At 35.9% G+C, this 24,190-nt stretch overlaps 1 protein-coding gene across 5 annotated transcripts in view; it reads right to left on the bottom strand.

The window, feature by feature from the left end:
* The window catches only part of ANKRD50 (ankyrin repeat domain containing 50), a 51,011-nt gene that overhangs the window by 4,535 nt on the left and 22,286 nt on the right, over positions 1-24,190 (bottom strand). For all 5 annotated transcript variants that reach the window (XM_081960028.1, XM_081960031.1, XM_081960030.1 and 2 more), the window contains exons 3-4: positions 20,458-20,687; positions 1,743-5,293 (exon numbers count right to left, since the gene is read on the bottom strand). In XM_081960028.1, coding sequence (XP_081816154.1) covers positions 1,746-5,293; positions 20,458-20,687 — 3,778 coding nt within the window. In that variant the 3' untranslated portion in view covers positions 1,743-1,745. The remainder of the gene's footprint in view (positions 1-1,742; positions 5,294-20,457; positions 20,688-24,190) is intronic.

The raw sequence follows: 24,190 nt of genomic DNA, 5'->3' as shown, positions 1-24,190 counted from the left end.
TGGTGATAAGATAACAATATGGCAATTCTATTTTGACAAGATCATATCAATGTTTAACATGTAACTTGCAATTTTTTTAACAAAATTGACAGCTTTTCTAACCTGAAATGACATACTTTCTACTCATCCTTGAATTTCATGAGGTCATTGAATTCTTATGGGTTTTGTAATACTTTAGGTATGAGACAAGATTGCATGGGCTGACACACAAGGCCAATTTGCAATATTTTAAAAATACGATATGTATGGAAAAATATTTATTAAAGAAAGCTTGTCCTTGAAAAAGGTGTAATAAGTCATAAGAAATGTAATGTATACAACTATGAAAATAGAACTCTTACAGATAGCTTATTTATTTTAAAATGAATATATTTCAGTCATTGATTGAAGTTAGGTGGTATCCATATTGAATGAAATAAAATATATATTGTAAATCCATAGATCCAAGTTATCATTTTGTGGTTACAAGTGCAAAATCCTCAAATTAAAATAACTGTTATTGATTCAGATGAGGGACTTAATTCTAATTGGTCCTTTTTTCCAGAAAGGTGTGAGTTTGAATATACAATTTTATGACTCTTGGAAGTTTCAATATATTACCTAGATTTTAATTCCTTTCATATGGTAAGTACATATAAGGTTACCAACCTCTCATGCGAGCAAATGGCGTAGATAAAATGATCTTTTTCATAGGCTTCATATTATACATGTATATTTAGATGACTGGTTTTCCTAAAGATCAACATTGGTATCTTTTCAAATGTATAATGAATCAGAGACATCAAGCATGAGTACAAATTTGGCACAAAACTTATTATTATGCGACCTTCAATGTCTCCCTGGTTCTGTGATTCTATCCAACTTCATATCTCAGGCAAATAATACTGTGGCCACAAAACTGCATTAAAGAACTATTAGTGTTTGCAGATTTTTTTCCTATCTCTTCAATAAATCATTATCAAAAAGCACTAAAGGTACCTTATTTGAAATTTTTGTTATAGAAAAATGCATGGTCATTTGATAGCTATAATGCAATCCTTTCAATTATCTGGGACTTCACCAAAATATATCCTTTAGTCTTCTTTCAATTAATTTCCTAATCAAACAATGAGAGATCATGAAAAATAACACTCTGACATCAAACTCTAGATTAATGGCTACTTTAAAACAAAAAAATTAGTTTGGGAATGTTGTAACAAATCCATGCTACTTTGTACTCCTTTTTGCTATTCGCACGGTTTCAACTAATTATTTTATAATTTATTTTAGGACCAAAATCTGAAGCATAATTCAGTTACATTTAAAACAAAAGAAAATTGGGTATTTCACTTCAGCATAATCATGAAGCTACTTTCTAAATAACTAGAAGGAAATTAAGTGTGTTTATAGCTGTCAGATGCTTTGATAAATCTAAAGAAGCAACAATATTAATGATCTCATTTAAAGTTTCAATTTTAATTTTTGGCAAAGCATTAGGGTGTCCATAAATTCACTATTTGGCTAGGGAAGGGTCGTGGCAAGCAGAAATTGTCTCAAGGTCCCATAAAAGTCAAGTTTGTGAGTTTATTAATGTCCACATGGATGTGGTTTAATGCAATCTACATAATATGCCTCTGGCCATTTAATAGTTACATGGTATATAATCTATTGTTCAATGGAAAATCACCAGTTCTTTTATTGCTGATCAGCAACAATGTCTAACTAAACACTCTTTGAACAGGACAATTCTAAAAGTTGCTCACCTTTTACAATGGTGTTTCTTTCTTGTAACTGAAGCTTGGGTCATTTCCCTCAATTTGAAGCTTTAAGGCTTGTTTAAGGCTAAATTCTGTTTCTGCAGATGGGTAGCCTTCCAAAACCTCCTGATGTCCTCGATCCTGGACTGTTCGTGGAACAGATACTCTACCAAGAAAAACCTGATTGCTCTGAAGATGGTAGTTTGGATTTGTCATTATTCCATTTCTCTTTTTTTGCTCTCCACTTTGTTGATGGATCAGGAACTGCTGTTGGGACCGGCAAACTTCTTGCTGGGATGAAGGGACTAAAATTTTGCACTGTGTATCAGCAGGCATATTTTTAAGAGGCATGGTAGTGCCACATTTGGCAACAGATATCTGCTTATCAAACTGTGTCATTTCATATTCTAAAACTTTTGGTTGTGAGGAAGTGGTTGGTTTTACTTTTTTCCCAGCAGACCCGGATTTGTTGGAGCTCTCAGTTTTCCCTGTTTTGTTTTGTTTTGTTGATTTTAGGTTGGGTTTCACTTGGCCCCATTCAAATTCACTATTTGGAGAACTATGATTGTGGCTTAAAGAATGAGTGGTGGAAGAAGGTGAAACAATGGACTGTCTACTTCTACTGCGGGGCAGTGAATGCTGCTGTATTTGTTCTGTGAAGGACATATTGTGGAAACTATCAATAGGAACTGTTTGGGCGGTTGCTGTAGATGAAGTTGTACGAAGAGAAGAGTTTTTTGAACTTTTCAGGGAATTATTAGATAAAGAGGACTTCTGTCGGTCAACTGTTGAATCAGGGGATTCAGAGGGAGAACTAAAAGCATGAGATGGGCCGTTTGACAAACCACGCAAAGCAGCTTGTACATCACCCCCACCAGTGCTCCCTGAACTGTTCGATTTTATAGTTAATGATTGCATTTTTGAAGGTACTGATTGCAAAGGTTTTTGCTCCATTGTATGGATTGGGGAAGGAGTGCATCCATTTAAACTAGAAGCACCATATTTTTCCAGTAGTTTAATTATTGGCGTGTGCCCGTTTTTTGCAGCAACACGCATCGCTGTGCGCCCAAACTGATCTGCGTGATTTGGATCAGCACTATTTTCCAGTAATATCTGAACCACATCAATATGTCCTTCTTGGGCTGCAATGCAGAGTGCAGTAGCACCTTGATTGCATGTATGATCAACTAAGGATCCATGCTCAATCAAAAGCTGAACTACTTTGACGTGTCCCTGCCATGCTGCCGACTGTAAAGCTGACCGTTTCTCATTGTCTGATGCATTTACATCAGCATGGTATGTTATCAGCATCTGTACCATCTCCACGTGGCCCTGCCAGCAGGAAACATGGAGTGCCGTCCTTCCTTCAGCATCACTTGCTTCTACATTTGCACCATTTTCTAAAAAGTACTCGGCCATTGATAGCTGGTTCTCCAAGGCCAGGATGTAAAGTGTTGGCCGGCCATCAGCATCTTTATAGTTCACATCAGTTCCATGGCTGAAAAGTAGTTCAACTATATCTCTGTGCCCTTCTAAAGCAGCAACACGGAGTGCATTTCTCCCATCATAGCCTCTATGATCAATATTAGATTTATTTTCCAGTAAAGTCTGCACACAGTCATAGTGGCCCTCCTGGGCTGCCAATATGAATGGTATACGTCCATCATTATCAATTTCATTAGTCCGAGCACCTTGTTCTATAAGTGCTTCACATATTAATCTGTGACCTTCAAAAGCAGCCATATGCAAAGGTGTCCATCCTGCATCATCCCTATGGTTTTCATCTAATCCTCTATCGAGCAGAGTCCGTACTACTTCAACATTACCTTGAGCAGATGCTATGCTAAGAACTGTCCGTCCTTCACTATCGATGCTATCCACAGCTGCCCCCCAAAATAATAAAGTATTTACAACGGAAGCATGGCCCATTGACGCTGCAGCAAGAAGAGGGGTGCGGCCATTGTTGTCAGTATGATCTACATCTGCTCCACCTTCCAGAAGCAAATCAACAACATCTACATGCCCTTCATAAGCTGCTACTAGCAGTGGAGTCATTCCATCTTTGTCACAATGATCCACCTCAGCTCCCCTGTCTATTAAAAGGCTCACAACGGAAGCATGTCCCTTGCTAGCAGGAACACAAAGAGCTGCAACTGAGAGAGCAGTCCTTCCATCCACATCCTCATGATTTACCTCTGCACCATGGTCTAGAAGATGTTCTACAATTTCTTTATGCCCCATGTACGCCGCTGCAATTAAAGCAGTTCTCCCTTCATTATCTGCTTTGTTCACCTCAGCTCCATGTTGCAACAGATTCAGTACAATATCTTCATGTCCTCCCCAGGCTGCTGCTCTCAAAGCTGTTCGACTGTCAGCATCTGCACAGTCCACTTTTACACCAGCATACAGAAGTGCAGAAACAACCTCAGTATGTCCACCCCAAGCTGCAGATCGCAATGCTGTCCATCCATCATGGTCAGTATGATTTATGTTAGCACCACATCCAATCAAACAATTTACAACTTTGGTGTGTCCTTGCCGAGCAGCTAAAGTAAGTGCTGTCTGTCCAAGTGTATCTTCAATTTCAAAATCTGCTCCTCTAGAAACTAACAAATTCACTACATCAAGATTACCACTGTAGGCAGCATTGGCCAGCAATGTTCTTCCATTTGAATCACATTGATTTATTGAAGCACCGTTATCCAATAAAGTTCGAATAGAATCTTCTCTTTCTAATGCTTGTCGCACAATGCAAGATGTCCGATCGTCTTCACTATTGACATGAGCACCAGCTTTTACTAGCAATTGTAAAACTTCCTGCTCTTTGGGTATTAACGTCAACAAAGAATCTTTAACAGGAGTACCATTCCAGATCATCCATAAAGCTAACTCAGAAGTTTCCAGTTGTAAATTTGAATCTATTAAATGCAAAGCAAATTCTTGTGCTTCCAATGGTGCTAAATCCTTGGCTCGACATGTATAACTCATTGCTAGCATTCGGTGTCCTTCTGCTGCATTGCATAAATACTTTTGTGTACAATGTTTTACATCCAACAACCATTCTGCAAAACTGTAGTGAAAAAGGATCTTTGTGTTTCCTAGACCATCAACGAGAACTTTTGATAGAACATCTAGTTTGCGCTGGAAATCCTCCATAGACAATGCCATATTTTTGGTCCACACAGCATGAAACAACTCAGTTGTTGTAAGTGGTCTGCAAGCAGCAAGGATTACATTCAGAATAGGTTGGACTTTTGCAAACTGTTTTCTCACAAAGAGTCTCTGACAAAGCCAAAGATAGAGTCCATTTAACGTTCCAGGGATATCACGAATTTCTCTTAGCATAATGAAATTTTCTACTACTCCATCTAGGACACGCTCAAGGTACAGAAAGCAACCACTGCTTTTAATGTGAAGCTGATTCAACATTTCTGCAGTTTCTTTTGTGAGATGTTGTCTCAGGGCCTCTTCTTGATCCAAGCGATGAAGAATATACTGTTGGACATCTTTCACAATATAGGCCTTCCTGAGGTCATCAAGACTTATTTTTCGAAAGCCTAGACAAAAATAAGAGAGACGAAAAGGTAAGCATTTCATAAGTTTAATTTCAAACAAATTGTATTTATTTTGTTAGAAATTTTCAATTTCCTTACATGCGACACATCAGATATATCTAATATTTCATGAACTACTTAATTGCACAATGAAGGTTTTTCTTTAACACGAGAGATGTTTTTAATACTTTATAAAGCAAGATTACATACTCACAATCTCTAAACTTGTGATAGGATAACTAATTCACAAACTGAGTTTTGGAATTTGCTGTATCACAAAAAGATTCTTTATTCTATTTGCAAGATAATTAACCATGATTCAGAAGTTCACAAAATTAATTTTGTAACAATCAAAATGTAATTTAAATTCTATTATTTTTCTTAAGAGAACAGACAACTCCATTTCATTAGGAATGTGAAAAGAATGGGGAAATTCAGATGAAAATGGCATTAGATCTACCCAGTCAAAAGGATGCTGTAGAAATTGAAAAATAGTAAGGATTTTGAGAATGCAAAGTGAGCATTCTATTTCCCCTTGAAAATATTTAATAATACATGAATTAATTTATTAATTGGAAAATATTAAAACACAAGAATAAAACTAATGCAAAGTAAAACAGGCAAAAAAGAGAAGAGAAAAATGAAAATGAAAGAAATATAACTAAAGATGCAAAAAGAAAAATAATACTAAAAAATAGAAAAGAAAGAAAAAAGATATAAAAGAAATGGCTTTCAATCTTGCTTTTAGCAGTTATTAAATTTTAACTTGAGCACTCTATCTAAAGTTATGACTCTTTTCTTTCTACAATCTATTGTATCTAATCAAAATCATATTCATTTTTTACATATTGACTCTTAATATAACAGTTTTCAGTCATGAATAACTATGGATATTGTAATCAAACAAATCATTTCATCAAGTTGGATCATCAATCCTCTATAATAAGTATTGCCAAATCTTCCCATCTTTTTGCATAACAATAATGTCAATGCAGTTATCATATATAGAAACAATTTTCCATGACTTAATTTCTACCTGCTTATCGAACATCCCAAAGGAAGAAGTTCTGGTTTTAGTTGAATTATAATAATTAGCATTATCTGAATCATTGTATGTTTTTGCACCCAAAATTTTCTAGCTTTGCCCATGTCCACTGAATATGATAAAATTTCTCCTATTGTTATTCATATTTACAACAGGAATTTGAAGTGCCCTTTTAAAATATATACTAATTCCCTATTAATATATACTAATGATATATCATTTAAAAGTTGTATTTAAGGTTATATAACACAGTGTGATTTCATTCCTTTCAACCATGTATTTTTCCATTGCTCTACTTGGTATACTATAGCAAAACTTTTTCCACTTTATCATACATTCCTAATATGTTCTTTTTTCTGTTTTGAATTTTAAAAAAGTATATACATGTTAACAATCACATGTTCATTATTTGTACACAATTGTGTTTCAAATAAGTTTAATAATGCTCAGTACTATATATTTTGTTACCTTTTACATTTTTCAGATAACTATAAATAATAAAACCATTGATAATTATGTCCTTTACCACCAATTGTTCCTTTGATTTTGTTTTACATTTATTTGTTCATTGATGGCAAATTCACCCCAAGGTCAGACCTTGCAATGCTCAGAGAAATTGCAACAACAACAACAACAACAACAACAATGCAACAGTTACATCTCACAGTCTACATGCCTCAATAATCAGGTTAAATGTTGAAATTCATGACAGAATAATTAGAAAAAGACTGAACAATTATAATTTGTTTAGAAAGGTTGCCAGGAGAAAGCCTCTTCTAAAAAGAACATGACAGCACAGCTCAGATTTGCAAAGTTACATCTGAACAAATCACAAGAGTTCTGGAACGATGTCCTTTAAATAGACGTGTCCAAAGTGGAGATGTTTGGCTATAATGCATAGTGCCATGTTTGGCAAAAATCAAGCACAGCATATCAACACAAACATCTCATACCAACCATCAAGCATGGTGGTTAAGGGGTGATAATTTGGGCTTGTTTTGCAGTCACCTGACCTGGGCACTTTGCAGTCATTGAGTTGACCCTGAACTCTTCTGTATACCATAAATGTCTCTATATTCTAGAATCAAATGTGAGGCCATCTGTCTGAGCTAAGGGGTCATACAACAAGGCAATGATCCCAAGACACAAGCAAATCTACAACAGAATGGCTGAAAAAGAAAAGCAAGGTCTTGCAATAGCCCAGTCAAACTCCAAAGCTCAGCCCAATTGAAATGCTGTGGTGGGACTGCAAGAGACCTGTACATAAACAAATGCCCACAAACCTGAATGAATTGAAGAAGTATTATAAAGAAAAGTAGTCCCAAATTCCTCCACAACAATGTGAGAGATTAATAATGTCACACAAGAAACACTTCAACTTTTTGCTGCTAAAAGTGGTTCTACAGGCTATTGAATCACAAGGTGTACTTCATTTTTAAACACATGGTTTCTCCATTTTGGCTTTTTTTGTAAAATAAATAATGACACATGCTATGTGTTGCTGTTTATTTGAGGTTGTATTTATCTACTTTAAAGAACTGCTAAGGACTTTAATTTTTTCTATCCTGAACTCAAATCTTCTTTATTCATTGAATTGAATAAATATATACATTTCAATTAATCAACCTAAAGGAAGCTGCTGAGACAGAACTGCTAATATAACCATCTAATTGCCATGCAACTACCAAGACATAACAACATCTATGTAATAGTTAGGATACTTTTTTTTAAAGAAATGAACAACTTGTGAATACTAAAGCTAAAGCCTGTAAACCTGGAAATGAAGGTTTGATTTAAATTATTCCCAACTTTAATGATGCATTGTTCAACCTTTGCCACCTGTAGGTTTTTCTTTTATTCAGGCTAAAGTCTCTAGCTTATTTTGCATTATGAAATTCATATGGACAGATTATAGATAAAATTCTTTTGAATATACACAAAAAATTGCTTATAGCATTTTATTCTGAATCCTGATCATTCATTAGAAGTTACAGATGTGGAGAGTAATTAAAATCATAATTACAGATCTATATGCAAAAGCACTAGCCCTTTAGTATAACATAATGATGCTAAAATAATTAAGACCAGGTGCTGATGAAACAGCTGTTTGGTGATTTATTATTCACAAAGGCTTCAACATTTCTGCAATGCCAAATAAGAAAATAGTAAATGGAATAATAATCTATGGATCATCTAGCTACATTCTAATTTGTTAAAATTGCTTTGGTTTGTGGTCACTGATAAAATTCTTAAGAATACATGAACAAAATCTAAATCAGATTTTGATCAGATCGTAAGAGTGATTGCCAGATAAAACTCACATCAAAAGAGAATGACTTTGCATTTTTCAGTTCATAAAATGACCCTCAACTCTGTCCTTCAAATTATATTTATGAAATAAGATTTGTCCAACATAGCACTATTGTTTTAACTTTCGCTAAGCCCTGACCAGCCTGTATTCAGGAAATGCTTGGCAAGGCCACAGTATAATCATATGCTTAATTTAAATCTGTCAATGGGTAGTTGGATATAGCTAAAAGTAGAACAGAAAAATAATACAAGTTAGTGAACATTGCACTGGGATGGAATCATTTCTCATTTAGTAAATTTGCATCGAAATTACTTTAATGTGCCCAACAGATAACTGCTTTTGAATCTAAATTCACAAGTTTTAATGATGCAGGTGGCTTCTAGTTAGTTAGTAAGCAATGTGCAAGATATTCCAGGCTACCTTGTGTTCCGTGCATGTTCACTTGGGCTGCAAATCAGTTCTAGCTTACAGGTTAATATTCGAAATATTTACCTTCATAGGAAAGCTCACTGTAGGGCTATGGATCGGTAACTACCTTTCCATTCAACTTTCTATATAGGACAGTCATTGCGTGGAAAATTAAAAGAGAATATGCCCCTGAAATCCTAGAGAAAATCTAACATATAAACAAATGGCTTATTGCTATTAGAGCTCCAATAGACTCCAATACTTTTTTTTTTGTTCTGTACAAATCCAGCCTTTGTAATCTCTAATGCAGGCTTGATTGTGATGCCATTAATATGATTTTATGGGTACAAGAACCTTCTCAATTTTAACACTCTCCAGTATAATGCATTAACTGCTTTGGGGTTGAGCAATTAGTTTCACTTTGGCTGAAGCCACAGTTCTTCATAAGGCTTTTAGATCACTCTGATTCATTGTCTGAAATTGTTTCTAAATGTGCACAAGTATAATGCTGATAGCCTTCACTTAATGACCACTCATTCATTTACTGTTAAAATTGATGATGGCATTGAATGGGCAGAACAAGTAGTCTTTGCAATTATGACATTGCAGAATGTCATAATTGCAATCATAAGATTTCCATTTGTGACTGCTGGCTTCCTACTAGCAAATTCAATGGGGTAGCTGGCAAGAGATTGTGAATATGACCATGTGATGTCACACTTAATGACGTTGTGGAATTCAGTTAACAGCAGCACTAAAAACCACACAGTGGCATGGCCAAAGGACATTGTGCTTTATGGGCACATTGTTAATGATGGAGATTTCGGTTCCAAGTAGAACTATTAACTGAGAAATATTATAAAAACTAGTGTTTTTAATGTTTTGTTGATTTGTAGTTCTATATTTTTATTTTATTTTTGTAAATTTACTATAAATAAATTATTATTTTTTAAAATAATACTTTTGATTTTTTATTTGACACTATGCTCAATAAGTGTCATCAACTGGTACAATATAGGGATTCCAATTCAGCACACATGACCTTGGAAAGATATCAGTCTGGAAACTTCCTTAAAATAAAGTTTATTTATATTACTAGAACATTCTTTTATCAGCTCAATCTCATGCAGAGATACATACCTTTTTTTCTGCAGCCGCGCGGACAATTATGGGGAGTACTAGGTACTCCCATATAACACCGCTCATGCGCGAGCTGCACTGGCTACCTGTGGCTTTTCGGGTGCGTTTCAAGGTGTTGATTATCACCTTTAAAGCGCTCCATGGCTCAGGACCTAGTTATTTGTGGGATCGCATCCTACCCCACACATCCCTGCGACCAATTCGCTCCCACAGAGAGGGACTCCTCCGGGTACCATCCGCTAAGCAATGCGGGCGGGCGGTGCCCAGGAGTAGGGCCTTCTCTGTGATGGGCCCAACTCTCTGGAACGACCTCCCCCCCCCCCCGATATTAGAATTACTGCTGATCTCCGCTCCTTCCGTAAGAAACTCAAGACCCACCTGTTCCAATTAGCTGGCCTGGCCCAATCGCAATCATAAGTATAACCTAATCCTGACCTTCCTGGCTGGCATTTTAAAATTTTAAATTCTGGGGTATTTTAATTGGTTTTAATTGGTTTTAATTATCAGTTAGTTCATGACTATTGTACAGACTGTGTGTTTAACTTGTTTTGTCTGGGGTTTTGTATTTTTGTTGTCTATTGTATATTTTATTTTTGTCTGTACACCGCCCCGAGTCCCTTCGGGGAGAGGGGGCGGTTTATAAATTTAATAAACTGAAAACTGAAACTGAAACTTCTTGTGTCATTCAAATGATGGCTTTGAATTTGGCATTACTTTTAGAAGTGTTACAATTTTCTTGCAATTTCTATTGAATATATCTCCTTATTAACTACATTCACGTAAAAGAGATAAATAACATTATCTTTTTAACAATAGTGATCAAAACAACATGTGAAAATACACTCTTACATTCTGGTCTATTTCACAATGCAAATTCTGCATTGTTCAGATTTTTCTTACAGTACATCAACTTCTTCCAAATAGAAGCTCCAAAACTGATTTCTTTGATTTATTAAGTAAAATTATAGCAACCAATTATAGCAATAGCAATAGTTATATACTACCCCATAGTACTTAATAGCACTGTCTGTGCAGTTTACAATTTAGAAACATTATTTCTAAAGTCCTGTCTGGAAAGGGAGCGGCTAATAAATTCAAATTATTATTATTATTATTATTATTATTATTATTATTATTATTATTATTATTATTATTATTATTATTATTATTATTATTTGCATATCCGCCCCCCAAATCTAGGCCATTTTACAGACTTTGGAAGGCTAAATCAACCTAGATCCCAGTCAGGATCAAAATTCAGGCTCTGTGTGCAGAATTTGCCTTCAATACTGCACTTTAACCACTGCACCACCAGGGTTCAATATATATTTGTTGATTATATCAACAAATCTATGCCAAATGTAGATTCCGGTATCTTGTGAATCTTGAAATTAATATTTTGTCTCTGATATTTTAGTCTTTAATGTGGCAGAAACGTTAATACCAAACATTGGTTCCTTCAAAGTTAACAATTCACTCTGGCATAAAGCTTTTAGAGATACAACAGATCTTTTAAAGATGCCAAACACGTGCGCGCACACACACACACACACACACACACACACACACACAAACACAGCTGTTCCTATTAAATTAGCAATACTATGCTGTAACAGTACATTTTATTATCTTCAATGTGTTTGCTTTTTCCATCACTAACATACTTCATATCTGTCCTTCACTCAATGCATCTTTTACATTTGTAATCTAAATGATGAACAATGTTCCAGTGTTGTAAATATGAATAATTTGCATCACCAAGCTAAGTTGATTGCAATAGTATTAGGTATATTAGCAGTTTGTGTATATCTTTTCAAAATAAATTAATAATCACTAACTAAACATTAACTGGACAATCAAATCCTTTTAACAATATCATTTTAACAAAAGTCAAACCACAGACTTCTTGCAGTTGTACAAGTACCTGTAAATAATAAATCTATGGTTTAATTGTCCATTTCAAGTCTGTGTATATATTTAAGTCTCTTCCTCATATATACATGCACAAACTTGCAGGTAAGTATATGGAAGAGATTCGAAGATAGATTTTTTTCTGCAGTACTAATGTAATCAGAGCCCAAACATAAGAATATCTGTATGCACTATAGTAGAATAATTTATTATTTTTGTATTTAGCCTCTTTTAAAATGCTACATGTAATTGTCAACACTTAAACAACAAGAAATTAAAGGCTGCTGATAAAATTTCAATGAGATTTGGAAACTGAATTTGTACAGATTATATTCAATTTAGTTAAGAATTTTGAATGAATTTGTGTGAAGTGCTTCACAAAATATAATGGCTTGAATGAAACACCTCTCCTTGAAATGCTAAATCAGGGGTCCCCCAAATCCGGTCCACTACTGGTCCATGGCCTGTTTGCACCAGGCCGTGAAAGCACCTGGCTGGCGAATGCACACACAGCTTGACTTGCATGAGCATGCATACCGTCCCTCTGCTTGTGTGGGCTGCCCCCCGCCCCGACCATCAAGGCGTAAAGATTGGGGACTGCTGTGCTAAAGCATTATCCAGAGGGCTTAATAAATCTGCTTTAAAGTATTTTTCTGTCAGTGTGTGTAGCATAGCCCTAGTTCACATATAAACACATATGGCACACTATGTATTATTGAACAATTATACTCTATATGTGGTACATTATGTATTATTGAACAATTATACTCTATATGTGGTACAGAAAGAAACAATCAGTTCTTAAAAACTTGCATTTGCCCATTGGATTTGAGACAGGTGCAAATACCTGATACAGACTCGCTACATACTTTGGAGTACCGAATATTGAAGTCTATTACATTACGAGATAAATTTTGAAAAGTTCCTGGGGGATTTGCTTCCTTTTTGTATATATTAACTCTGCGCCACAGCTTAGCTATAATCTGGTAATAATAAGTACAACTTTCCCCAAATAGTAATTAAGTGAAGCAAGATGCCATTAGTTTCTTCTGTATATGCGTGTCTTTAAGCAGCATTCCTTGCTCTTCAGGCAAACATATTTGCTGATAACATATTCTAGTCTAATTCAGTCTAATTTAAACCTGGGATGGAGTCACTAGACTGAAATAATAAAAGTTCAAAGGAGAGATCAACAAGAAAAAAAAGTCAAAGGGCCTTAAATGATTTTAGTCTTTACTTCAAGATAAGAGAGTATGCAGAAACCAGACAGATTTTTGGTAGGTGGAATTTGCATTTCCATATGAATGTTTGAGAATCTGTACATAACTATCTTCTTTGTAAAATAAGTCTGTACTCTGTGACACACTTGCTCTTGAGATCTCTGGGTTCACAGATCTGCCTCAGTAGATAATTGCTGAGGCAGATAACTGAAGAGTAGCTTTGGACCCTTTTCCTTTAAGCTATTTAGGCTGAAATACATATTGGTTTTCCTCAAAACATTCTGACAAGGACATCATCAAGCTTATGCATCATCCTTTATACGTAACAATATAAAATAAAACAGGATCTTACCGTTTTCTGCTCTCTAGTTTTAAATATATATTTATGTCTTATTTTTCTCAAGGCATAATATTTCAGAGATTCTACTGGTTTTGTGAGCTCTGGGAACAAAGTTTCAATACTATCCTTTTGAATAATACTTTCATTTCCCTGCCCTTAATTTGATTTCAAGTTAAGATCAATGCCCTTTCAACAAAACTAAATACAATGCTGCTCATGTACTCTTGATGCATAGGTGACATTTTAATAACTCTTGAAATATTGCAATTGCTTTAAAATCAAATACTTTAATAATTAACATTCAAAAACTGAAAAAATATTTTGTATCAATATGTGTATGTATGTTGATATAAACACATACATATATGTCTGTAAATAAATAAACATTTATTTATGTAAATGAATTAACAAGTGAAACTTTTACTTATGCATACATATACAAATTGCATACAAATTCAGTTTGACTTTGAATGAAACTATTCTAAAATATAGAATAGTGCTACATATATATCCCAAAGTTCTGTGTAAAACTGCTTTGACAACAATATAGGTAAAATCATCCCAAGCCTTAATCTGTTCTTTTGAGCTTAATATAATGTAATGTTTCTTTTTCAACCTGAAAAGAATTTATCTATTTCTTTTTATTCAATCTCATTGGTTTACAATAAAAATAACAAAAGCTATCAATAATTGGTTAAAGTAATACAGTCATAATTTATAAGGTAGCTGGAAATTTTGACAGATAACTATTGAGGCAAAATGTTTTATACCCTTGTTTTACTTCTATGGGGAGATTATTCCCCAATGTGAACATAAAGGAGAATGTGGAGCCTTAATGCACTCTGAGCTTGGGTAATAAAATGTCTGCAAGCAAACAACCAAGTAGGCAATATCATGATTTGCAGGAACTGGGTATGTTATCTTAAGAGAAAGAAGGACTGGGGGAGACATGATAACAGTGTTCCAATATCTCAGGGGTTGCCACAAAGAAGAGGAAGTCAAACTATTCTCCAAAGCACCTGAGACTAGAACAAGAAGCAATGGGTGGAAACTAATCAAGGCGAGAAGCATCTTAGAACTGAGGAGAAATTTCCTGACAGTGAGAACAATTAATCAGTGGAACAGCTTGCCTCCAGAAGTTGTGAATGCCCCAACACTGGAAGTCTTTAAGAAGATGTTGGATAGCCATCTGTCTGAAATGGTATAGGGTTTCCTGCCTAGGCAGGGGGTTGGACTAGAAGACCTCCAAGGTCCCTTCCAACTCTACTATTGTATTGTATGATAATAAAGAATGCTTTCCCATTCCTAAAGTAAGTTAGACTGAGATGCCATGGATTGATTTTGTCATCCATGCCTGTGCTTCCATCACTTTACAATAATTGCAAAATTATTGCTGATATTAGATTTTGTTTCTATAACTATAAGACACTAATATAATTAACAATCCTATCAGCCAAAATTATGCAATTACTATGATGTTATCTATATCCTCTTTATGTATGATTGGGAAGGATTTTAAGTTTTAATTTCTCTTTTTCTTTTCAAGGTCTGCCTAACATTTGGTGTTTAGGAAAATTGAACCATTACTCAGAGATGAATCTCTTTATATCTCAACGAAACAATTGTAATACATGAACTTGCTGTGAAGATGCCTGAATCTGTGTTGTAAATGTTGCAACACTGGTCAAACTTTGTGTAGAAAAGGCTTTTTAAGGCTGGATAGAGGCCTTACTCCTCCCCCGCCCCCAAGATATGACTGATTTTTACAGAACGACAGTCTACAATTTAGTTTTGGAAAAACAAAAATTTGTAGGCTGCTCAGTTTTTTCTAATTTTGTCTTAATGATTCCAAAAACTAAACTACTTTTCAAAAAACCCAAAGTGTTGAAACTTCTAGGTTTCGTGTAGTGAACTGAAGGTTGCTCTTCCTGTGATTAAGACCATGGAATTAGTGAGTAGATCAGTTCTTTTGAACTATTGTAGATAAGGAGATGATGGAAGGATAAGGAGAAGACAGGAGATTGCCTAAATGTGCTGTGGACAACAGGTTTCCATGGATTTGAGCTCTGGGAAAAACGGATTTAACTACAGAAACATAGAAACTTAGAAAACTGATGGCAGACATAGACTTAGTGATCTATCGAATCTGCCCTTTGAATTTTTAAAATATTTTGTCAAATAATGGACATGCGTGTTTAAACTCAGTTACTGTTAACTGATCCACTACCTTTGATGAAAGTTAGGTCCAAGCTTCCGATACTCTTTCTGTGAACTAATACTGTCTAACATTATTTTTGAATTTCCCTCCTGTCAGCTTGTGGTTAAACCATGTTCTTAATTTTTGCTTAATATCGAAGCCTCCTAGAACCTTATTCATACTCTTAATATACAATACAATACAATAGTAGAGTTGGAAGGGACCTTGGAGGTCTTCTAGTCCAACCCCCTGCCTAGGCAGGAAACCCTATACCGTTTCAGACAGATGGCTATCCAACATCTTCTTAAAGACTTCCAGTGTTGGGGCATTCACAACTTCTGGAGGCAAGCTGTTCCACTGATTAATTGTTCTAACTGTCAGGAAGTTTCTCCTCAGTTCTAAGTTGCTTCTCTCCTTGATTAGTTTTCACCCATTACTTCTTGTTCTACCCTCAGGTGCCTTGGAGAATAGTTTGACTCCCTTTTCTTTGTGGCAACCCCTGAGATATTGGAATACTGCTATCATGTCTCCCCTAGTCCTTCTTTCTCTTAAGCTAGACATACCTAGTTCCTGAAACCGTTCTTCATATGTTTTAGTCTCCAGTCCCCTAATCATCTTTGTTGCTCTTCTCTGCACTCTTTCTAGAGTCTCTTCTTATATCTAGAAATATAAAATGTTTCAGTCATGCCCCCCACTTTCTCTTTTATTCTCCAGGGTGTACATATTTAGTTCCTCCAATCTCTCCTGATATATTTTGTCCCTGAGATTTTCGCCATTCTTGTTGCCCATCACTGGGCTCATTCAGCCTGATTATTATTATTTTTTTAAAGTGAGGTCTCCATTCCAAATGGGGTCTAACTAAATCTCTATATAGCAGGGACCTCCTTTTTTTGCTGCTAGTGATCCCTTTAGTGATGCATCCCACAATTTTGCTTGCCTGGGATTTTGTTTGCAATCTTGTTGCAACCACAATGGAGATCTTGAAAGGATGCAAGTCTCACTTTCTAATCACTTTCATAAATAACTCATTAACTACTTGTGAGCTAGTAGAGAACTTGTGAATGACAGGTTTTGAAAACACCTGGTGAATCTATTCATTCCTGAATGAAAGAAAACTAATGATAAGTTTAATAATTTAAAGTCTGATGTAAACAGCAAAAAAACTAAATAAGATTTTGATCTTTAAAAGTTATAAATTGGCTAAGGGTCCAGATAAAATTGAAATATTGAAACTTACTGTGAGATTTTGGAATTAATTATAAATTACAAACAATTTCTTATGGAAAATAATCCTGTTTTGGTTTTTATATGACACAACATAATTTTATGATTTCAGGAACTGTACACTAGGTGAGATTCAAAGTTTTAGATAGAGAATTTCCTACAAGATGCTTATGACAAGAAAAATAGAGGAGACAAAATAGAATCAGAAAATGGTAGCCACAATATCAACCTGTCTGTTTCTCTGAACAGACTATGTCCAAAACACGTTATTGAAGAAATGTCAGATATAAAGCAAATTTAATCTGACATGATAGAGATGGCATTGAATTTAGAATACAAGTCTAAGGTAAGGAAAGTCACTTCCTTGAATTTTCTAATGTAAAGTTGGGCCGTATGGTTGTCTACAAGCAAACATTTATTACCACAAAGTTGTGGTTTTTCATTTAATAAAGTTTAAATATAGGATGCTACTTGCTATGCAAGCTACAGTAAATGGATGCAGTTATGCAAAGTGAATGCTTCATAGCATAGGTTTTTAAAAAAAAGGTGAGTGTAAATGTAAGGATTTCAAAAGTGGAAATCTGTTCCTAAAGTTTGGTTCTTTAATAAAGTCTATAATCACTAATCCTCTAGGGCAGGGGTGTCCAAACTTGGGAACTTTAAGACTTGTGGACTTCAACTCCCAGAATTCCCCAGCCAGGCTGGGGAATTCTGGGAGTTGAAGTCCACAAGTCTTAAAGTTCCCAAGTTTGGACACCCCTGCTCTAGGGAGAGGAAGTCCACATCTGTTCCACACAACACAGTTTCACACCTTGTTCTAATTCTTTCTCAAAATCAGCTAAAAAATTTTTGTCTTTTAATCTCAGTTTGGTGATCTTCATTGTTTCAGTACTTTATAGAGTGTTTATTAGTCTCATCTCATTTTGAGGTTTGGATTTTCTGGCTCCTTTACTATAGCAATAAGTTGCCAATTTTTATTCTTCCTTTTGTATCACATCTTGACTCAATTTCTTTATTATTATTATTTTGTCTTGTTTCTCAACTTATCTGTGACCTACTTATCTCTGTGCGTGTATGTGGTTGACTCTTGGTGATCCCCTGAACTACTGCCTGCCACTGGACTGACTTTATCATCTTCTGCAATTAAATTGACATATTCTAGATTTCTAGAAAATTGAGGATTTTGTATCATATTTGAGAACAGATGTATATATGTGTAAGCATTATTTCTGTGTAATAATGAAGTAGGGTAAGGTAAGAAAGTTATGAAATAGTGACAAATAGTAAAGGTAAAACAGGGAGCATCAATGACCACGTTGCATAGCTTTGTATGTTCACTCTTACAATTCATCATTGAGGAAAAGCTAAAATAGCTGCAGATAGTTTTAAGGAAAATCTTGTTTAACCATATACATATATACCCGTGATGGTGAACCTATGGCACGCGTGCCACAAGTGGCACGCGGAGCCATTTGTCAGGGCACGCGAGGCGCTGCCCTGTCAGCTGACAGCGCGCATGCGCGCGCTGGCCAGCTGAGTTCACCTTTTTAAAAGCTATTTTTCACCTTACCCAGGCTCCAAAGGCTTTATAGAGGCCTGGGGAGGGCGAAAAGAGCCTCCCCCGCCCCCCCCACCAGAGGCTTCAGGGACCGTCCCTGAAGCCTTCGGGATGCTTAAAACCACCCTCCGAGCAAACCGGTTTGTTCGGAGGGTGGTTTTTAGCGCTCCGAAGGCTTCAGGGACCACCCGAGGCTTCCCTGATGCCTTTGGAGCGCTTAAAACGACCCTCCGAGCAACCTGGAAGTCACTTCCGGTTTGCTCGGAGGGTGGTTTTAAGCGCTCCAAAGGCTTCAGGGACTGTCCGAGGCTTCCCTGATGCCTTCGGAGCGCTTAAAACGACCCTCCGAGCAACCCGGAAGTCACTTCCGGTTTGCTCGGAGGGTAGTTTTAAGCGCTCCGAAGGCTTCAGTGACCGTCCGAGGCTTCCCTGATGCCTTCGGAGCACTTAAAACGACCCTCCGAGCAACCCGGAAGTCACTTCCGGTTTGCCCGGAGGGTGGTTTTAAGTGCTCCGAAGGCTTCAGGGAATCCTCCGGATAGTCCCTGGAGCCTCCGGAGGGCCTCCGGGGGGGGGGTCGGGGGAGGCTCTTTTCGCCCTCCCCAGGCTCCTATAAAGCCCCTGGAGCCTGGGGAGGGCAAAAAAACATGTAAAAATGGGGGGGGGGTCACGCGTTGCATTATGGGTGCGGCACGCCCGCAATCAACCCCCCTGCGCTCCCCCCACTTGTCGCACGCGAGCCAAAAAAGGTTCGCCATCACTGATATATACACATACACCAAGACATGATTATGCAAAATTTTGTTTAGATTCCATGATTTCTACTACGTGATTGTAAAGCAATTCAAGTAAAGTGAGATTGCCAGATGCTCCCTCTCTCTCTCTTCTTTTATTATCTAAATCAACCTATCTGAAACCTGGACCTATACATTTTATTGTTTTAGAAATTTAATTGTGATTCATTCATTTCAACTTGTGAACTTGTGCTCTGAGGATAGAAAAAATAATTCTGTAAAAATGCAACAAAGAAACAAATGCAACACAAAACAAAATAAATTCCTGAGTGCTTTGTTCCAAATGTTAATTATTATGTCTGCCACACGAAGTTATTTCAATGTTTTCTTCTCTACTGGAGTTAGATTCCTTCAACCCCAACACACAAACTTTTTTTTTTTTACCAGAAGTTAATATTGGTGACAATTGGGCATTAGATGTGTCATTAATATAGGAAAATAAACATATCAATTGCCCTAGTAATTTGCCTTTTTTATTTTAAAAAATAGATTCTTCTGAAGTCCTTTTCTTAAAATAAGCAGCTTTGTAGGCAAGCTGGAAACCCACTGCTTACACTTCTTTACATTTAAGAAAAATCTCAGGAACAATAGCAGGAGAATGACAGGGGAGTTGGGGGAGAGAGAAAGAGACACAAATATATGCACCACCATTCTTAAACCTGGTACCTTCCAAATGCAGGTAGTCCTTGACTAATTACTTGTAAATTATGTCCTAGTTAGGATTATAATTTTGGTTCCTAAGCAATGCAGTTGTTGTAACCACGTCTGAACCCATTTAAGTTCTTTTTGTCAACAAACAATAAGGTCAGTCAGGTGTGCTACCTGTTGTTACATCTGAAGTATATACATCCAAGAAAACATGTACACATTGCGAGAATATAGATTGTTCATATAAGCTAATGGTATATTTTTCAAATTTTTATACAGTATAAAAATACTGTATATTGCTTCTTATATAATCCTCTTAAAACACTGTACAAATGAGAAATAACTGCTATGTCATTAAAACATGTACTTACCTGTAAACAATTTTGTGACAGTTTTATTCTGCTTTCGAGCAGAACAGAGAAGCAGCAACCATGGGGGGAAAAATTCATAGTGAGTAGCTAGAAGCTCAGCTATGGTTCCAGATAAGCATGTAGATGTCTGATCACCTTCAGCAATATTGCACCCCTCATCCACAGAATCCACCAAGAGAAAGTAACTTTGTTGGGGGCTCTTAGCTCCCAGAAGTGGAAGCAAAATGCACCTGGAACAAAAGAGGAAGAAATATAAAAATCATGTGTGCACTTATAATACTAGGATTATGCAATGACTTAAAAAGAACATTCATAAATATGTGACAACCATCTATTTTCAAATAATCAAAGCATCTGCAATTTTTCCAGGCTTTTTATAGCTGCTTCAGAAGCTGTTCTTTCCCAACTATGTCTGCATTTCTACACCTTTTCTTCTTCAATATAAGATATTCAGAGACACTTGCGCAACACTGGAAAAAAGATTTTTTACCGACAATCGATCAATGGATTCAGAAAGTGGCGGGGTTCGCCGAAATGGCAAAAATTTCAGCTTTCTTAAAAGGTCAGAAGCAGGAGAATTATACACAGGAATGGGTAAAATGGATTGATTGCATACAGAATAAATATCAGACTAGGAAGTGCTATGTAGCGTTTAGGTAAGAATGTTTAGATTGACAGATGATCAGAGTAAATAATACATGGGATGCTTGGAATTGTTAGAGTGGTGTATAGCGGAAGTCAGGGGCATGGGTTTGATTGGGAGGTGGGGGAGGGTTAGGGTGGAGGGTGGGGAAATATATATGCATAATTAATCTAGAAGATGGGATTAATGAGACATTGCTACTTTAAGACAAACCTATATTATGATTTATATATGTTTAATTAATTTAGAAGATGGGGTTAATGGGTTATTGTTACTTTAAGAGAAACTTATATTATGATTGTTGGGCGGTGAGGGGGTACAATATTTGAATGAGAAATCTATTTTAAGATGGGGGAGGGGAGGAGGTACAGTATTTGTATGTGATTTACATTATATGGCGGGGGGGGTAAAAAGGGGGAAAATTTGTTTGTATAAAACTTTTTCAATAAAAAAAAAGATATTCAGAGACACTTCAAAAGAGTTTCTAAAGCAAGCAAATTGAAAAAAAAAGTTATTTTAAACTTTGAAAGGAGTTCAATATGGACACCTAGCACATAAAGAACCTCTCTGGGATTAGTCCAATAAATACATTATTAGAAATTATGTGACAGTGGAACTTGCATACATGTAGACAACAATTAACCCTGATACACACATTAAAATATTTTCTTGATATTGTTGGGGACTCTTAATCTTTTACAATTTGTTTATTGTGCAAGTGTGATAGGTTGGCACTAGAATTCTTCATAACTCGAAGCAGGTAATTACCACACTAATTTAGACTTCCGAAAACTGTATTCCTATTACAGCCAGAGACAAGCAGCTTGACAAAACAAATTATCTTGAAGATAATCAAATGCACAGTTTGCTTGTGCAGAATAACTTCCAATTATGAGAACCGGATTACAGTCTTTCAAAAAATAAAAGTTCCAGCTTCCTTTGTAACAAGATATAATCATAACAGCAACAGTGACCTAGATTGATTTTGGCTAGCTTCAACTGTCCTGCCATGTGAACTAGGACCATTCCTAGGCAGGAATATTTGGCTTCTAGTAATGATCTACATTAAATTGTCCTCAAAGTCAGTACAGAAAATGCAGTCAGCACACAATGTGGCAAATGCACATTTGTCAGTAGTATGCAGAGTTAATAATATCTGTTGTACAATAATTCTGTGCTCTGACAATACCTTCAAGAGGAAAATGAAGGTATTAAAAGCCAGAGGCAGGATGAAAACACAATAAACTATCAAGTTTCAGTAGCAGGAATATATACCCTTTTCACAATATTTATTTATTTAAAACATTTATATACCCACCCATTAAAATCTGGGCAATAGGAACCCATGCCTAGAAGCTCAGTTAAAAATAGGTTTAAGAACGAGGTTAAAACGTACAGGTTAAAAGTGAAAAAAACAAAATTAAAAAATTCAGAAGACTACAAAAGTTAACCAGGTGGAGGGAACGCCCTCAAAATAATATAACGCCATGTCAGGGCCCGCTAAAAATCTACTTTTCTGCTTCACATTATTGGAAACATTATGAGAAAAATCTTTGTGTTCATGTGTGCCTTTGAATCAGTTTTTAACTCCTGGAAACTGCCTGGACCAGTTCCTACAGTTTTCTTGGCAAGGCTTTTCAGACGTGGTTTATCATTGCCTTCTTCCTAGTCTGCTGCGAGTCTGCAACTGGCTCAAGATAACCTGGTTGGCTTTGTGCCCAAGATGTGACTCACCAGCTGGCTTCTAGTTTGATGCCTTAACCATTGCACCAAACTGGCCCTGAAGAAATTACTGGATCACAAGCCAGTATGGCACATTAGAGAAGAAAAACATACCACTCAATGAACTTTCCAAACAGTATTTAAATGTTTTATTCATTATCTTTCACTCTAGAAAGTTAATGAATGTTCTTCTATGACTATATATCAATATCTGATTAGCACCAAGTTTCACTGTATTCTATATGACCTGATTCCTGACCTGCTTTCAGACATTGGATTGTTCTATTTAAGTAGAATTGCCTGCTGTCACTTTTCAACATTATTTGAAATGTCATTATTGTATCATACCAATCACAATTCTTGAACATAGAAAGGAATCAAGATTGGAAGTACACTGTAGTCTACAGATTCTTTTAAGTGAAATTAGTTAAATTTGCCAGTCTTAGCAAAGAGCCAAAGGAAAATCAATTGAACAGAATAAGCCAGAAGGCAAGCTGTTTCAAGCCTCTCTAATGATAAACTGATTAGGAAATTACCACCTTTAGCAAAGAAACTATACTCAACTATAGTTGAATATAATTATCTGGACAAACCTAAGAGGTTTCACTGCTGTGGAGTTCAGGATAATTATGCTCAGATATCAACACTGGCATCCTTTTGTTTCTACAACTTATCACCCAAAACAATGACTAGCCTATGTAACTGGCTCTTTTAATAGCACATTGTTACGTATAATTAACTAATTTTGATGTTTTAAGGATTCATCAACATTAGATCTGACTGGAAATACTGACAATTGTGACCTCTCTCCCTTCAGTTTCACACAGAAATAATTGTTATTTTCGCTTAAGTGATTAAAAAAGCAACATATATATTATGCAGGATAGAAAAAGTATTGATGTTTGTAAATTTTGATGGTGCAGAAAATTCTTGAAAATAGTTTGGACAGAGAGGCGAACAAACAAATTAATCATAGCACAAATTGTCACATTTTGAACACATTATGTCATGGCTCCCTTGAGAATAATAGAAATAAAAAGAAAAGAAAAGCTAGGCAACAAGGAGGACAAACTTGATTACAGAAGCTATGGGAACACCACTGGGTGACATGAAGGGCCAGGATAAGGACATTCTGGAAAAAATAAGTTTATGTGATTTCTAAACGTTGACAACAACTTGGTGTTACATAATCAAAAATCAATTAAAGATTGTAGAGCTACTTTGGATTTGGGATGTGTGTCGCAGCTGCCAAAAAAGCCAAACACAGTTCTAGGCTGCATAAACAGAGACATAGAATTATATAATCTACATTTTTACTGATAGTTTGCAATAACTTTCTCACTATTGTTTATGAGATGGGATGCTTCA

This window comes from Natrix helvetica (genome assembly GCF_964273705.1).
Source record: "Natrix helvetica genome assembly, chromosome: 7".
Lineage (NCBI taxonomy): Eukaryota > Metazoa > Chordata > Lepidosauria > Squamata > Natricidae > Natrix > Natrix helvetica.
Note: the sequence above shows the minus strand (reverse complement) of the source record. Positions and strands in the feature narration are given on the sequence as shown.